General features: G+C 42.4%; 1 protein-coding gene across 1 annotated transcript in view; it reads right to left on the bottom strand.

The window, feature by feature from the left end:
* The window catches only part of TMEM201 (transmembrane protein 201), a 1,168,219-nt gene that overhangs the window by 943,930 nt on the left and 205,907 nt on the right, over positions 1 to 18,382 (bottom strand). The window contains exon 6 of the mRNA XM_044063116.1: positions 6,420 to 6,623. Coding sequence (XP_043919051.1) covers positions 6,420 to 6,623 — 204 coding nt within the window. The remainder of the gene's footprint in view (positions 1 to 6,419; positions 6,624 to 18,382) is intronic.

Below are 18,382 nucleotides of genomic sequence, written 5' to 3'. Positions count from 1 at the left end.
CACATCAGACTATAAAGGAGCATCCAAAATCCTTGTCTTAACATGTTCAGATAAATTCTGATCCCACAGCCAGGCGTGCCTGCGAAGAACTGACCCAGTGGCAGCCACCCTAGACGAGGCCTGTACAGCATCAAAACCACATTGTAAAGAATGCTTACCCACCTGTTCAGAGACATGCACTAAATCTTGTAATTCCTTACACTCAATGCCTTCCGCCAGAGCATCTACCTTAGACTTCAGTTGAGAAAGAAGATAGTTCTGATATTTCAACATGTGAAACTGGCAATTCAAAGCCCTCATAGCCAAGGTGGAAGAAGTTCCCCATCTATCCAAAGCTCTGGCCTCTATCTGGAGGAACCGGATTTTTTACAACAGAGGCCTTGACACCTTTAGGTCCCTGACTAACAGTTTCTGGGTCCGCCCTAGGACTCTTATAAAGATATTTATGAGCCTCAGGCACCCTATAATACCTATCCGGTTTAACAGGAGCAGGAGGCAAAGAATCAGGATTAAGTGAAGCCTCCGCAAACACATCTTCCACAACATCCAGAACAGGAGGTATAGCCAAAGGCCTATGCTGGGGCAAAAGCAAAAACTCCCTAAGCCTTTTCCTGGAATCAGAGAAGTCCTGACCTTCCCATTTAAAATGCTCCCTCATGGAATGAAGAGTCTCTGAAAATGAAAAATCCTCTGGAGGAGAAGCAGAAGGGGTGGAATCATCTGCATCAGAATCAGAATAAGGAGAGTACTCCTGCAAGTCTTCAGCCGAAGACTCTGAAACATCTGAAGGCTGCTCAAAACTCCCCAACTCTGGTTCCACCCTAGGCCTCTTATCTGGAGGGGGCAAAGAACCTCTAATCAAAGAAATTAAATCTTCTGCCATTTTAAGCATGTGCTTCTTGGGCACAGATCCTGAAGAACTAGGAGTGACACCAACAGAAGCTAAACCTGGCCTGCCTCTGGGAGAAGCCTTAGAAACAGAAGGAGAGGGCCTAACCACCCTAGGAAGGGAGGGGAGTACAGTAACCTGAGAAGCCCCTTCAGCCTGACCTGCCTCCTGAGAGGCCACATCCTGCAATAACAAAGTCTCTAAAGAATCGGCGTCCGGTACAGATGACTCTTCTTGCCTGGGTTTAGCTGCCTTGTCTTTGCGCTTCTTCGAAGAAGCGGGCGTCGGAGCATCCGACGGCATCTTATAATTACACCGCTTCCCAAAGACCAACCTGGCACAATCTAACCTTCGCTTAATAGTGCGCTTATTGAACCTAGCACAAAAGCGACACCCAACAACGTCGTGCTCAGGCCTCAAACAAGGAATACACAAAGTATGATAATCTCTATGCGGTATCTGTTTCCCCACAAGAAATACAGTTATTCACTTTTTCTGACATCCGGTAAACCACTGAGGCAAGAAAAAACTAAAATATTCCCCAACGGGGTACTTAGCCAACTTTGACTCTGTCTGAAACTCCGAATTCGAAAAATTTCAGAACGCCGAACGGCACTTGCAACACTGCTTATGCATCGGACCATGCGGCAAAAAGACTGAGGATATGACGTCGGTCATGCGCATTTGTACCCTGACGTCCTGATGTCAGTCTTAAGCGCCTTGACCGACGTCAGCCTAATACTATTCGGGCCGCCCGAGGACAGCGGACTACCCAAGTGTAAGGACTGCAGCAATGTGAGATGAAGAACATCAATCATTTTCTCAATGTCAGGGTGCAATCCCTACACCTGACAGCCTGGCGCATTCTGTTTTAGAGAAGGACCACCTTCGGCTCCCTCAACAAGTTTTGGATGTTATTTTGGAAGCCAGGCGTCCTAGTACTCGAAAAGTTTATGCTGGTAAATGGAAGAGATTTTTTCTTTGGAGTTCAGCTAAAGGCTTTGATGTCTAATTGCCTAATTTGAGTTGTACATTGCAATATTTGACTATTTTATTGGACAAGGGTTTGTCCTTCTCTTCTGTAAAAGTGCATGCTGCAGCTATTTCTGCTCACTATGATTGTGACCCTCCTTTATTTTCACATCCATTGGTTAAACAGTTTCTTAGAGGGCAAAGAATATAAGACCCCACGGAGGGCTCCTACTCCTACCTGGGATCTTAATTTTGTTTTGGAAAAGCTGACTCTGCCTCCTTTTGAACCTGCAGCTACAGCTGAATTGCAGTTGTTGTCTTGGAAGACTGCTTTTTTATTGGCTGTTACTTCTGCTAGAAGGGTATCTGAATTACAGGCTCTCATGGCAGTGGAACCTTTTCTGATTTTTCACAATGACAGAGTTTCCTTACGTACTAATCCTACTTTTCTGCCTAAAGTGATTTCTAATGTGGCATTGAACCAATCTATACATTTGCCTACTTTTTATGCTAACCCCCAAAATGAAGGGGAAAAAGTTTTGCATTCTTTGGATGTACATAGGCAGTTAAGGTATTATTTGAGCAGAACCAAAGAGTTCAGAAGATCTCAACAATTATTTGTTTCTTTTGCTTTGACTTCATGAGGGAAAGCTGTCTCAAAACAAACTATTTCCAAGTGGATTGGCCATTGTATTGCTTTTTGTTACTCTCATCATGGAAAGGATGTTCCAGTTGGGATCAGGCCTCATTCTACTAGGGCTACGGCCACTTCTACTGCTTTTTTGAGAGGGGTAGCTACTAAAGACATTCTAGAAGCAGCTACTTGGAGTTCTGTACATACCTTTACAAAGCATTATCATTTACCTCTTTATTCTAGGTCTAGGGCTGGGTTTGCCACTGCAATCTTACAGGGCATGTCAGCAGCTCCTAATGCTATTTAGTTGACCAGCCTCCCTTTTTTCCATTGCTCTGGGATTCTACCCATATGTAAGGACTGCAGCAATGGGAGACGAAGAACATAGTACAGTTTTGTACCTACCATAAATGTAGATGTTAGAGGATCTCCATTGCTGCAGTCCAATTTTCCCTCCCTCCTTCCCCCCCCCTTTTCTTTTTAGGTTGGGGTTTGGGTGGTGTTTTTTGCATTCTGACGTCTGAGGCAAGAAAGACTGAGGTTATGGCGTCGGTCATGCGCATTTGTACTGGCACGTACTGACGTCAGTCTCGGGCACCAATGACCGACGCCGGTTCTAGCCCTTTGGTATTCGGGCCGATTGTGGACAGCGGAATACCCATATGTAAGGACTGCAGCAATGGAGATCCTCGAACATCTACATTTATGGTAGGTACAAAACTGTACTTTTTGCATTTTGTTCTACTTAATTGTTAACGGCAGACGTTTTTATGCGACGTCTGTTGTGTTGAAATTGCGTAGAGGACCGACAATATGCGGACAGTATACTTAATATTATACTTTTGTGTTGTCGGGTTGTCGGCAAAGTCAATGTCGGTGATTTCAAACGTCGATGTTATGAACTGCCGGTTATTTCATGTCGCAGTAGTGGTTGTCGATGTAATAACATGTCGATGTAGTCATATAAACCCCTTGCAGTACATGTATACATACATACATATATTAAATAAAACTCCTGCATGTCAGATTCATCTGGAGTTTTGAGGATCCCCCCTTCACATCACCACCACATCTACTTAAAGGCTATTTGGAAATCCAGTCATGGTCTTTCCCCCCACTATAGCAAGGCTTTAACAGCATACTGCACCACCAACACCAGACTTGACACTCCACTCTTCTCTTCAGCTCCCATGACCAAGTATCACATACCACACACCCCCATCCAAAACAGTAGAGCAATAGAAGGCCATAATGCTCCCCTTCACTCAGCATCCTTTTCTCAAGGGGAGGGGGGGGGCCTACTCAAAACTAGCTTCGACTGACGATATTGTTTTAAGTGATACTGGAAAAGAAGCAAAGCCATGCACCTAGCGCCTCGATCTTTAGTCCAAGTCTCTTGTGAGACTGCTCTCTAATCATGCAGGTTAGCAGACATCAACCTGGAAATTAGGTCTTTTTATTTGAGAGGCTGGCAAGACTGCATACAGTAGTTGAGGGAAAAGAAATTAAAACATTATATATATATATATATATATATATATATATATATATATATATATATGTATATATATATATGTAGATATAGATATATATATTGTATACACAGACACACACATCAGCATCTTTTTCAAGCGGTTAGGATGACTTAATTTAGCTGCTTGACAAGAAAACCTTGCCAACACTAAACATGAGTTATTTAACAGGTGGTCAAAGTGCCACAACAGAATGACGGTCTACATAAAAATACAAAATCTTTCAGTGTGCCACTTTACACGGCACATGCATCAAAACTGCATACAACTACAGGAAAGCTTAGTGATTTACTCAAAGTAGCTTCATTAGCATACTTTTATAAATACCACTTACATGCTTGGCATTATGAATTCAGGCAAGAAAACCAATCCAGTCATAAAATACGGTAAAATTCCTATATCATATCAGTTCTCCCCTATTTCAGCAGGAATGAACTACTGAAGTTTACTAGAAAAGTACGGCTCGTATGAAATGGGTTATATGCTACTTTGCAATTTATCAATTACAGGGGGTTGTCTGAATGCTGCACTCTCCCCTAATCTCTAAGGACATCCCCACTTTTAGTTGCTAGGATCACAATAAACAACCATTTAATACCACGTCAGTGAATGATTATGAGTACCATATTCTGAGCAAAGAACACTGCACACAACAGACCACTGTAAATGAGTCCCAGCACATTATGCCAATATCAAAGGCAGCTGTGCACTCCCCTTGCTGGCAATGGTCCTCAATGATCCCAGTCTCAGATGTCTGCTATACAGTGTCACAGAATATTCAGGACTAATATGCACATAAATGTACACTTCTGCTGGTCACTACTGATGTTTCTGAAGGATAAAGGCTTTACATCAAATTGTGGTAAGTGATCGAAGAGAAGACTGTCCCTGCAGTTCTAAGTTCTGCACATTTCTCATGTGATGCTCACAAACTAACCATGACAAATGGGAAGCTCCTCCAACCCCCTCTCCCCCATCTTACACAGTTCTGCAACCTTGAGGGCTGCAGCAAATGACAAAACCCCTGGTAGCCATTTTTAGCTGCAAGCCCCATGTCCATTATCACTTCAAGACTATGCTGTACATTTGCACCCCACCTTGCCTGAAGTTTGCTTCATGATTTAGGGTCTCCTTGGAAGCAGTGTTTTGAGGCCACTACTGTTGGTTTCAACAAGTAATTATAATGGGCGAATATCCATGGTTATCACAGCTTAGGCTAGTAACATATGACTGGCTATACAGACTCTGCCACACAATGCACGGCTCATTAATGCCTGGCACAACCTCTTCTGGACCACTAGAGGTCACACAGTCCAAGCACCGACATTTAAGAAGCATACTAAAATGCTTCATCTTCTACACATTAACTGTAGTATACAACGTGTTCTCTTTCTACAGAAAATTAAAACTTAAATAATAGTATGCATCTTACAGAAAGTGTTGAAGTGCATTATAGATCTGCATTTTAAAACCCAGGTAAAAATGGAATAGTTGCTAGGTCCAAGAACATAACTAAACCAAATGCAAAACTTTGTAAACGAAAACAGTCACAAGGTGGTGTTAGAGTGAAGGGTAGAAAAACAGCTTTTTGAATGCTGAATCAGTGCTGTATACTTAAACATTCGCACATTTACTAGAACGTTTACAGGACAAGTACTTATTTGTTTCAATATCAAAAGGAAAAGTCCACAACAGTAGAGTTTTCACACATGAAATTTCAGTCAAGAACACTTCATGGTTAACCAATAAGGTCCTGCAACTCCATCTAAAAACTACCTCAAATAGTCCCTTTTTAGTAGTTAATGCCGCATCATGGGGGGGTGGGGGGGGCTGCATTTTTTAAGCCAGCAAATTGTCTGAGGAGCAGCTCTCAGCTATGAAAATATGATAAAACACTGTAAGATTTCTAGTTATGTTCTAATTAGAAGTGTTCTAAATTTTTCCCAGCCATTTTATTTCTTCCTGCTGGCTACCAATTATAAACATTTTTCATAAGGTCCAAGTTTCTTCCCCCATTTATCAGAGAACTGCCATTTGTGCAGACATCGACATAAGCAGAAGAATATAAGAAATGGCAGTAAGGGGTTAGAGATTTTTTTTAGTCAAGCACGTCTGGATACAGAGATGCTTCTTAAATGCACTGTATACACAACTGATGTAGACAACTTGCAAAGCTTAATTATATGCTGTAATGCCTTCAGCATTCAAAAAGCTCAGTGAGATTAGTTGAGTTTAGCAGGCTGCAACAGTCATCTGTTCGCAAAGGCGACAGAATACAATGCAGGACACAGCAGAAGACAAGACAGCACGTGACTATGAAAACACAAGGGACAGCACCATTCACACAGACTTCCCAAACGTTCTTTTTTCAGGTCACTGTTCAGATTCTGACCTTCTTGCTCGGTACCTTCGCTGCCCAGTTGATTTTCGTGTAGCTACTGCAGCGGTGAATCCAACCAGGCAACACAAGGAGGTCGTACTGAATTTCAGGGTTTCGAGCCAGTCAGGAAGATCAGACTTCAGGTAATTTTCGATCAGATGACATGCTATGACCAGAAGCCACAATGCTGAAGCTACAGCATCTATTCTTCTTAACCTGAAAAATGCAGCCCATTAAGAAACAAGTTGTTAAACACATCCTTTAACTGTGTAGCAGAGTTTTACAGTTCAAAAATACGTAACTCGTGTAAGGTTAAAAGGAAACATTGCAGAAAAGTTCATTATTTTATCCACATCTATTTAAAACGCTGCAGCTACTTAAAATGTTGCAAAAAACTGGTACACTTTCTTTAAAAACACACGGAACTGCACATTTTAATGGTCTCCAAAGCAATAGTCTCCGATGGAAGAGGGTTGTATTATTAAGGACGATACCACTACAGTTTGCACAGACACCCACTCACATATTTACTTTAATTTACTGAAATATTTATTCACTGGCATTTGTTTACCAGGATAGTCCATTGGGCAAAGCAGAGACCATTTTTCCAGAGTATACAGGATGAACTTGGTACAATGAAATTCAAGTACGTTTGTCAGGTAATTTTAATTCAGTTTTGAAACTGGCTGAAATTCAGTAAGTTAACATGTGCAAAGTAATTAGCACTGCAAACATGAGCCAATTAGCTGCATGAGAAAAATCTGACATTTACTGTTTGACACTCGAGAGAACAATAATGCGCAACCTGCAATAAAAACAGGCCAGCTTGAAATGTGCCAAAAACTATCTTTAACCTTGCACCCCTCCTCAGACCCTGCCACTCAACACCTAAGCCACTGTAAGAGTAATTCTCAGAGATACTATAATCTTGAAATCACACAAAACAGTTCTCAGACAAACCTATCCTAATGTTCTGCCTTGCTGCCAGGCCACACACTATCCATCTGTGCTGGACACACTTAGTCTGCAGTACTTTCAGTTTTATCTTGTATTCATCAAAAGTAGCTGTACTGTAAAAACGTTGCAATGATAAATTTACAAACAAGGCACTCCACTTTCATGTGGTGGTTACTTAACAGGGAGAAGGAAAGACCCGCCACTGACAACCAAGAAAATGTGGAAGCTCTTTTGTCTTAAAAATGAAGTCCTCTACTTACAGGACAACCCTGTCTGCTTTGACATTTTCAAACGCATCAAAAGGCATCAAGGTCATGCTGCTAAACTCTGGAAGTCTTTGCACTCACTGGAAGCAGTCTTCACCCTAGAGGACACAGACATTTGTGCAGTCATGGAGATCTGGTTCAAGGCTGTGGAGAGCACCCCAGCCATACTAGGTTACATCTCCTTCCACATGTTCAGACCACAACTGAAGGGAAGAAAACTAAAGGAGGCACTGTATCAATATTCACTGAAGATAAATACACCTCCAGATTGGTTAAACAGCTTCATTCCCTGGAGATACTTCAGGTGCAATTAACTGTTGGTAGGACACCTATTCACGTCATTGTCAGCTACAGGACCCCCACCATGAATCAGGACACCCACTCTGCCTACTTGGATCAACTTGACTATCAAGACGCATACTAACACCATAGTTTTGGGCGACTACCCTAGCACTGGGTGAATTAAGTCAAGTTTACATTCACCTGCCCAAAAGGTTTGACTATCAACTTCAATGCCCTGGACCAGCTGGCTGATACCCCCACCAGGGCCGCCAACATCCTGGAGCTGGTGCTTACAAATATGGGAGACCACTGCAGCTCCCCCACAGAGTTCATCCTTGGTGAGATCTGACCACATATCAGTCTCATTTGAGGTAACTATCACACCTCACCCTCCCCGAGCAGCAACTAGACTAAAAAACTTCTCCAAAGCAGATCATAACCTCTTACAGGATGGTATAAACAGCTTCATTGCACCTCAACCCTCAGACACAACCAGTAACTATGCAGATCTCTACATCAATGCACTATACAAGCACATGTACAACTACATTGACTTGGCAGAACATGTTAGGGCCAAAACATGCTCTTCAAGGAAATGGAAACCTACCTGGTGGACAAACCATTAATAAGCTTTACAATAAAAGGAAGATACTGCTGTCCAGGAGTAAGAAGGCGCCGGCTCTAACCTGGGAGACGCACTCTCCTCATCTTAAATAATCAAAGACGTCTTGTGAAGTCCTCCAAGGCAAACTATAAATCCAAGTTAGCTTCCTCAACCAAGGACAACCATGAAGCGTTCTTCAGTTAATCCATAACCTAAAAGGTAAGGCTCAGATTTGTGCCAAACTCGTAGTTAATGGTAACAGATACACTGAGCAGGTGGACATAAACCTGATAGCAAACAGGTTTGGTGAAATCATCACTCCTGTCCCTGCCACACGTCCTTCATGACAGCCCTACCACCTGTCCCCCAACTTTGCATCTCTAAAGAGCAGGGTGTAAACACCCTCTCTAAGGCCAAATCACAGCATCAATGGGACTTGATAACATCCCAGGCTACATCCTACATGGGCTACTCTTCCATTCAGCTGGGATGAAGTTGATGCTAGAACTGACTGAACACAGTCACAGTTATCCCCCTGCACAAAGGTGCTACTTCTACTGACCTTGGAAACCTATTAGTCTGACTAGCTAGCCTCATCTGCAAGGCCATGCAGAGAAACATCATGGACCTCATTAACAAAGACATAGGTAATATCCAAACACTAGATCCTACCCAGTTGGATTTGTCAAGGGGAGATCATGCTTGTTAAACCTGGTGGACTTCGAGACAGTCACAAGGGCCCTGGACGAGGGGAAATCTGTGCATACAGCCTACCTAGATCTGGCCAAGACATGTGATACCATCCCTTACTCTGTTGTCATGACAAACTCTACCAGCTAGACATCAACCCTTGCATTGTATAGTGGGTTGAAAACCGGCTCTCTAATAGAACCCATACAGTCAAAGGGGAATCCACCTACAGCAGCAGACCTGTTACCAGTGGTGTTCCACAGGGATCGCTCCTGGGACCTCTACTGTTTGGAATATATTTCTCCAAAGTACAAGTTAAAAACCAAGGAACTGTGGCTGAAGACTGCAAACTGGGTGCAGACTGAACTCGCCAAACTATGTCAACCTCTTTCAAGAAGGTCTTATGCAAACAAAAATGTTGACAAAGTCAGCCTCAAACTCACTGCAAAAGAATGCATCATCCCTTTTGGCAAGTGCGATGCTCCTGCAAGTTACTACATCAATGGCAATACCCAAAGTATGCACTCCGTGTTGAGAGATCTGGGCACTCAAGTGGACAGCAACCTTGCCTTTGTGAAACAAAAAAAAGCGGTCAAAAAATCAAGCAGCTCCCTACCGCAACAGTTGAAAGAAAATAGGTAAGACTGAAGAAGCTGTGGTTGTACTTCCCATGGTTTGTGTTACCGTCTGCTTTTATTGGTGGGATGCGTTACTGAGTTGCTGTCAAGGAAAAGACTATTTTCTTTCAACTGTTGCCGGTAGGAGCTTGCTGATTTGGTGACCGTTTTTGTGTTTTCAAAAGTTTGTTCGTTTCCTGCTACTCTACAACTTTGATCATGTTTTCCAGAGTGCTAAGAGCAGCACTCTATAGGTCTCGCCTCATAAGCAAGGGCATTGCCTCGAGAAAAAGTGAGGTTATCACCTCCCTGTATTCTTAATTCATTAGGCCAATAATGGAGTACAACTACCCTTTTGGCATGTACCTTTCAAAGCACTTGCAGAAATTAGACAGACCATAAAGGTTCCTCAAAGAAAATCAAAGGTCTTAGCAGCTATCCTATGTGGATAGTCTGAAATCACTGTCACTTTAATCCGTTTCAGACTACTCAGAGGCAACCTCTGACCCTCCTTTACTGGAAATGCTGCACATCTGCAAGTCAAATGGCACGCGAGTTACTAGTTCTAGAGACCTAAAACTGGTATACAACATTAATAGAACCTGCTGAAGGGGCAGATTTGTCTCCCAGAGAGATTACCACACCTTTGGAACAGACTCCCACTTCACATCAGAGCACCTTCATTGGCCCTCTTTAAACACAATCTGGACTAGATAGGTAACCATACATTCACCCTGGAGGTTCCACCTGTGTCCCCTCTTGGACAGCAGCAACAGGTGCTGATCATGGTAAGGGTAAAATTTGGCTAGGCTTATAAGGCTCCTCGGGCCATTAGCCTAGCAACTTCCTAGGATCCTAGGCTGAACAAACACAGCTATGCATGTAACAAGATTTATGCACCTTTGGATGGAACAAAGGTTTTTGAGGGGAGGCAAGATATTTAACATGCTATACATAATGTGAATTTTGTTTTTATACATTTAGCATATTATTCTGGCTAGTTAATGAACATACAAAGACATACATATAGCACATTTCATGATATAATGAAACCATGAATACATTAAAAAGGTCATCAATTTACTACTACAAATATTAAAAATACCAACATTCTCTCCCTCTCTGTTGACTTTTGTAAAGCATGAAGCAAAATTAAAATTTATGTACTTACCATAACCAAGTATCTGTGTGGTCTTTCATTATTCTCACCACTGGGTCTAGGATCTGACTCTGCCACTCTTCTAGACTTTGGATCCAAGCCTCTAGCTCCTCCCTTTACCCATAATCCCCTACAGCTTCCTCCAAGCCCTCAGTTAAGAGTTTGCTGTGTCTATATAACCATATATAAAAGAATGCTTTCAGGTAACATATGTATACAAATCCCACAATTAATTCCAAAAGGAAGGAAAGGTAGAAAATTTGCTTACCTAAACAGGCTCAAATGTAGAACCCATGAGTTCTAACTTACTTTAGAACTCTTCCAGGAACATAGGAAGGGGGTGGGGAGGTGAGGAAGTGAGGAAGAATGAAAAGACAGATACCTAGTTATGTTAAGTACACAACTTTGAAATCTGATGTCTCTCATTCTTCCTCACCAATAGGTCAAGAGTCCCTAGCTACATTTGCTCTTGGGTGGCCCTTATGGAAGAACATGGAGCACCACTGAACCAAAGGCAGCTCTACTTCTGGACAATGTCAAGCTTGTAATGAGTAATAAAGGTATGAATCGTAGACCAAGTATCTGCTGCACAAATATCCTCCACCGAAGATCTGGAAGAAAAGGCCGCAGACGTAGCCACGGATCTGATAGAATGCGCTTTGGGTGGTCGGGGTAAAAACTCTTAGCAGTAAATCAACTAAATACAGTCCAAAATCCATGTGGACAAAGTGACTTTAGAAATTGCCTGACCCAAACGATTAGGGGACTAGGACAGAAAAAGGGGTCTATATTAATTCTGCGAGAGACATTCATCGAACAAGTCTTCCATGTACAACCGCCGAAAAATCACTTCAGCGAACTGCAGAAGTTCTCCCACTGTTTTCAAACACTTGCCCACCAACCGTCTGGAACACACAACAGACCAACTCAAATCCATCCAAGTTGGGGGGCGCTATGCCCCCCACCCCCCTAACTATATATAACAACTCCAAGATCGCACTACAGTAGAGGAAAGGGCAAGTTTAGGTTGGTGGGCAAGTGTTTGTGAACTGTGGGGAAAACTTCCATGGTTCACTGAAGTGATTTTTGGCAGCTGTTTGCGGAAGACTTATTCGATGAATATGTCTTTCGCAGAAGTAATATTGACCCCAGAAAAATCTGGGTCAGACTTCCTATGCCAGACGGAGGGAGGTTGGTAGAATGGTTAAGGTGTTACATTACAGACACAAAATGCAGTGTTTGATTCTCACATGAGTTAATTGACTAGGCTTAAAATAACCCAGAAGGGCAGTTAGCCTAATTTTATATATATATATATATATATATATATATATATATATATATATATATATATCTTTACAAGCCTAGCCTATAGAAGTGCCCTGGTATCATGCCACCCGACGTTGGTTTCCCGTGCCTCTATAAAGTAGACCCACTGCAGTGATCCCCAGGGTGAACTTTCTATTTCCCATCCACTCATCAAGATTTCTCTTGAAGAGGGCCACTGAGATGCTTTATAACTTAATCTGTAGTTTAACTTCTCACTCCTTACATTTCTCAGATCTCTGGAGGTGGTCTCTTTTCTGGAAACCATTCAAAAAGTTGGGACCTGCTAGAACAAGTCCCAAAAAGTGTAGACTAAATGGCTTAAAGCTTGGACTTGTACATACCAAGTCCGAGATGCCATTTCTCAGAATATTCCTTTTTCCTCCACGTTATGGCCATGTCAGAGTTGATACAAGTTCAGGGTGTGTGTGTGTGTGTGTGGGGGGGGGGGGGGGGGCTTACCCTCCCAGCAAAAAATTTTTAAGGAGAAGAGCAATTTTTGAGTTTTGCTCTTCAGGGTTTTCTGTACTTTTTTTTTTCAGCATTTCAGCACTCAGCATTTCGAGTCTACATTCATTCATAACTCACTTCATTCTACGAAAATAAACCCAACTGCCTCTGAACATAAAGAAGTCGCAACATGTATTTACCAGTCTGCAAACATAGGAAAGAATATTGTAGCTGGACGGACTGCTTAAGGTTCGATTCACTACCTATCTTAGGCAGGAAAGAAGGGTTAGCATGTACAGACACTGTCCTTGTGGAAAATGATACAAGGGTTTCGAATACAAGACCTGTAATTCAAAAACTCTTTTCGCTGATGTCAAAGCTACCAGAACAGTTTTCTAGGAAAAACTTTAAATCACAAGTCCCTAATGGTTTAAAAGGCTTTTTTGTTAATCCATGTAGCACCACTGCAAGATCCCATAGCAGACAAGGTTCTTTGATAGGTCGTAGAAAAACCCCTTTCAAGAAGGTTTTACATAACTTACAGCCCTCATTAGGAAGAATGTCCATGCCCTGCATGAACATTTGATATTGCCACACACTGTAGCTTGACTGCAGAAAAACTAGCTCCTTGTCCCAAACAAGAGACAGAGGAAAAGCAAAATGTCAGGAAGAGATGCTGAAAAGGGGTCAATGTTCTCCTTGCTGGCCCACACAGAAAACCTCTTTCATTTATTTTGTAAAATTTCTTGGTGGAAGACTTCTGAGAAGCCAGAACAATATTCTTGATGGGGAAGCAAGTCTGCAGTGCCTAATAAGAGGAACTGCAGAAACCATGCAGCCAGTTTGAGGGTATGGAAACTGGGGTGTCAGGCTTCTGAAAGGGGAGACCGGTCCAGGTTGGGCTCCAGAATCCAGAGAGGATACTTGAGACAAGACCATACAAAGGGAAACCACACTTGGCAAGGCCAGAAGTGGGCAATGAGGATGAGGAGTTCAACCTACTTGCCTTCTGGAAGAATCGTGGGATTAGGGGAAGAGGAGGATAAGCATACAGGAGACCTGGAGGCCAACTGTGGACTAGAGCGTCCCTCGGTGACTCCCAGAGGGATCAGAGCAAATAACTCACTGCACTTGTTCAGGGGAGTGGACCTCCTCAGTGGTGAGATCTGGGGAGGTATCTGAAGGGGGGTGCCCGGGAGAGGAACGTGACTGGGGGCCTTCTGGAACCGGCTGACCGGACTGGACTGAAATGATGGGTTCTGAGCTCATGACAGTTGGAAGATTAGGGGAGGCAGCCAAGATAAAAGAGGAAGTATCCCCTGGTTGCGAAGAACAACTTTTCTACAACCCAGAAAGCAGAAGGACCCAGTGAAACCCCTGTATCCCACCTCGCAGATCAGGAAGGAAAACCGCAGACATCCCCAGATCAATGCTTCTCAGAAAATCGGGCCCAAGCCGTCTAGGGCAGAGGCTCCTAAGGGATGGGAGGTCTCAGAGCCAACTGAAGCACAGCCCTGCCCCCTTGGACCTGGCACATGCCTCTCCGATCAGAGACCCGCTCTGACACAGAGAAAGAAGCAAAGCTGGTCAGGGTAACCAGACGACATGAGACTTTGGATTAGACACCATACTTCTCAAGGATCTCTGATCCCTGGACTCAGAAGTTGAGGGTCAGAGCAGAGAAGGAGAAAGTCTTTCTCGTTGAGAGGCTTGCAGATCTGACAGGAGACTGAGCTGGAACCATCCCTAACTGAATTTGAGCTCTAAGAAACTTCTGCATCATTCTGTCTATGTCAATTTTGGACAAACTCCTGAATATCTGAAGTAGTACTAGAAGGTAGTCTGAATGACTTAGGAGTTTGAGAAATCATCTTTGGCAGAGTTGGGGAGATTGTATGGATAGTGGGATCCTTAAAACAAGGCCTAGCTTCCTGATGCAAAGTGTTTGGATCCAAAGCTATCAGAACAGGAGAACTGGCTGATGGACCCGAATCAGTGATACAAAGAAAACAGGATCAGAGACTTGTCAAGCTGAAGGAGTCTCATCCAAGGAGCCAGGATCCAGACTCTTGGTTTTCTTGAAGGAAGGCTCCAACAGGGAGGACAGGGACTTCAGATGCCTCTTTTTAGAATCAGAGGAAGTCTGGGGGGGGGGGGGGATTGAGCCCCTGCAGGTAGAAGCCCTCTCAAAAATCAACTTATTTCTCCAATCTGAGAGGGATCTCAGATTAAATGTGGCACATACTTGAGTATTTTTCGAGATGTGTTGCACCTGAACAATAAATGCACTTCTTGTGGGCATCTCAGTTAGGGATCTTATGCCTACAAGAAGCGCATTTCTTGAATCTGGTAAGCTCGTCATTTTTTTCTGCCATGCCTGCAACAAAAGAACACCTTAACACCAAGAAATGCAAAGCAAAGCTGTTAGTGTGTGTGGGTGTGCATTAAGCTCCCCAAGTCCCTGACACCAGCAAAAGCTTACAAGTCCTAAACACTAAAATATTCACACCAAAAATATTGAACTTTAAACTACTTTAAATGTCTTACTTGTTTCAACTATCTTAACTATCCTAACGATTTAAGAATCTTAACTAATCTACTAAATTCTATACTAGAAATTGAAAACTATGCACAAAGAACATTCAACTCTATATTTTAACGACCTTAATTATTTCAATTATCTTGGCTATTTAAACCTACACCTAACAGCACTAAAACTAACACGGGAGGAGCATGTTAAATTCTAAAATGAAAACAATAAGCAAAAGCTGAAAAAGATAATCACAAGGCTGGATCTTTTATCTGGTTTTGAACAAGGCAAATTAGATCTCGGGGCTTGGAGGAAGGGGTGGGGGACTGTGGGTAAATGGAGGAGCTAGAGGCTTGGATCCTAAGTCTAGGAGGAGAGAGGCCAAGTCGGATCCTAGACCCAGTGGTGAGGAAGAAAGAGATAACAGATTAAAAAAGTTTAGTAAGAGGTACAACGTTTCTTGCTATGCATCAGCTTCATTCAGTTACCTAGAAAACATGCACAAAAAATAGAGATTTCACATGCAAAACCAGCTTCTGTTTTTGTACAGCTGAAAAACACATTAAAAAAAAGATAAGTTTGCAGGAACAAAAAGTGTAAATGTCCGTCAGTATTATTAAGCACTACACAAAAACCTAAGACGCACTGCTGTTACCGATATGCATTGATCAAAAATGAGCTCCTGTGCAGTTAAGCAACAGTGTTACTTACTGTATTGCATAAAAGTGTGGTCCCATATCCCAAAACTTCAGATCAGCTGTGGAAGGCAAAAAGAAAACTGAAGGTCATCTACCCCCCTCCCCTTTGAACACAATTACTTTCCAGAGATGTTTCACTTTTTTTTATTAAAAGTTGTAATATCAGTTAAGTATACCTACTTAACCTGGTAGACTGAGTGCATCACCAAGGCAATGAACAAGTGCAAAACCGTGCATATTGCATATCTTGACCTAGCCAATGCATTTGATACAATACCAAATACCCCGCTCGGGTATTGTTGACAGCTCAATAAATCTTACATAACTTGCTGGACTGCAGTCCAACTCAGGAAGGACCCAAAAAGCCAGGATTGGTGAAACTATCTCCACCCAGAGGCTGGGCACCAGCAGAGTACCCCAGAGCTCCATGTTGGGCCTACTCTTATTTGGTGTCTACTTCTCAAACCAAGGCTAATGTTCAAGGCCTCCAGCTTACCAAGTTCAAAAACTGTATACCGGGAGCTATTATAGACTCCCGTCCAAGGTACCAACATCTTGCAAGAAGGTTTAATACAAAGGACTGGTTCCAACACCATGGCCTAAAACTCAGTGCCAAAAAATGCATCATAAAGCCATTGAAACTGTCAACCCAAGCTCCATCAATAAAACACCAGTAAGAGCCAGCTCAATAGAAGGATCTGGAAAAGTATGTAGACAGCCCCAAGAATCCAGTGCAATGAAAAATTAAATTCAAAGTAATTAATTCTCTCATTAAGTTAAGTAACATTAATTACAATTAAAGCACTGACCTAAAACAAAAAAAAAAAATCCCTAGGAAACCGCTTAGTCTTAAATGACTTGTATAATGCAAGTTAAAAATCTGGTAAAATCAAAAGATATTGCTACAAAAAACTGTTTGACACCAGTTAAAACGTCACAGTAACTATATCATAGTAACTTGGTATCAGACTCTGATCGATATATTAACACAAAAAGTAAAGTTGTGTACACTTACCATAAATGTAGAGGTTTGAGTGTATTCACTGTTGCAGTCCTTACATTTGGGTAATCTGCTGGCAGGTTGCCCTCATTCGGCCTGAATAACAAAGTCTTGGGTCCTGTGTCGGTTGCAGTCTCCTCATCCATGATGTCAGGTCATCAGGGGTATAAAACATGCAGCCGATGCCATTTTATTCAGTTTTTCTTGCCCCAGATGGGCAAGAAAAACTGAATAAAATGGCATCGGCTGCATGTTTTATACCCCTGACGACCTGACATCATGGAAGAGGAGATAAGCAAAAGTAAATATTATACACACACACACACACATATATATATATATATATATATATATATATATATATATATGCACTTCTTTACCTTCATCTAAAACAAAATACACCACAAAGGCTTTTGAGTATAGTGAAGGAAAGAAAAGGTATAGAAAGGGGGATGGCAGGTGAGTAACCAGGACTACAACAGTGAATACACTCCAACATCTACATTTATGGTAAGTGTACACAACTGTACTATGTTCTTCGTGTTTCACTGTTGCAGTCATTACATTTGGGTAGAATCCCAAAGCTATGGATGGGAGGATGGAGCTAAACAGCATTAGGAGCGGCTATAAGGAACTGCAGTGGCAAAGCCTGCCTTGGATTTGGAAAAGTGAGGCAAATGATAATGCTTTGTGAATGTATGAACAGAGCTCCAAGTAGCAGCTTCTAGAATGTCCTTGGGTTGGAACCCCTCTGAGAAAAGCTGCTGAAGTAGAGGCAGCCCTGATGGAATGTGATCTGATCCCCTTGGGCACAGGTTTACCATGATGCAAGTAGCAGAAACAAATGCAGTGTCTTATCCACTTAGAAATAGTCTGCTTTGATATAGCCTTCCCCTCTGACCCTGCAGCAAATGCTACCGCTTTGATATAGCCTTCCCCTCTGACCCTGCAGCAAATGCTACCAGTAGTTGCTCAGACTGAGATTTGGTCCTGTTCAAGTAGAATCTTAGTTGTCTGTGTACATCAAATGAATGCAGAATCCACTTCCCCTTGTTCTGCGGATTTGGGTAAAATGTTGGCAGATGAATAGTCTGGTTAAGAGCCACACTGGATACCACCTTAGGCATAAAATGATTGGTCCTGAGGGACACCCTGTCTGAGTAAAATATAATAAAAGGCTCCACTGCCATGAGAGCCTGTAGTTCTGAAACCCTTCTTGCTGAAGTGACTGCCAAGAGAAAAGCTGTTTTCCAAGATAGAAACTTTATACCTGCAGTAGCTACTGGTTCAAAAGGAGGCAGCGAGTGTTTTTCCAGCACAAAATTGAGGTCCCATGCAGCAGTTGGTGATCTTCTGGGAGGCCTTACATTTTTGGACCCTCTAAGATATTGTTTAA

This window comes from Protopterus annectens, chromosome 2.part1 (genome assembly GCF_019279795.1).
Source record: "Protopterus annectens isolate FY-2018-M chromosome 2.part1, PAN1.0, whole genome shotgun sequence".
In the NCBI taxonomy this organism is placed as follows: domain Eukaryota; kingdom Metazoa; phylum Chordata; order Ceratodontiformes; family Protopteridae; genus Protopterus; species Protopterus annectens.
Note: the sequence above shows the minus strand (reverse complement) of the source record. Positions and strands in the feature narration are given on the sequence as shown.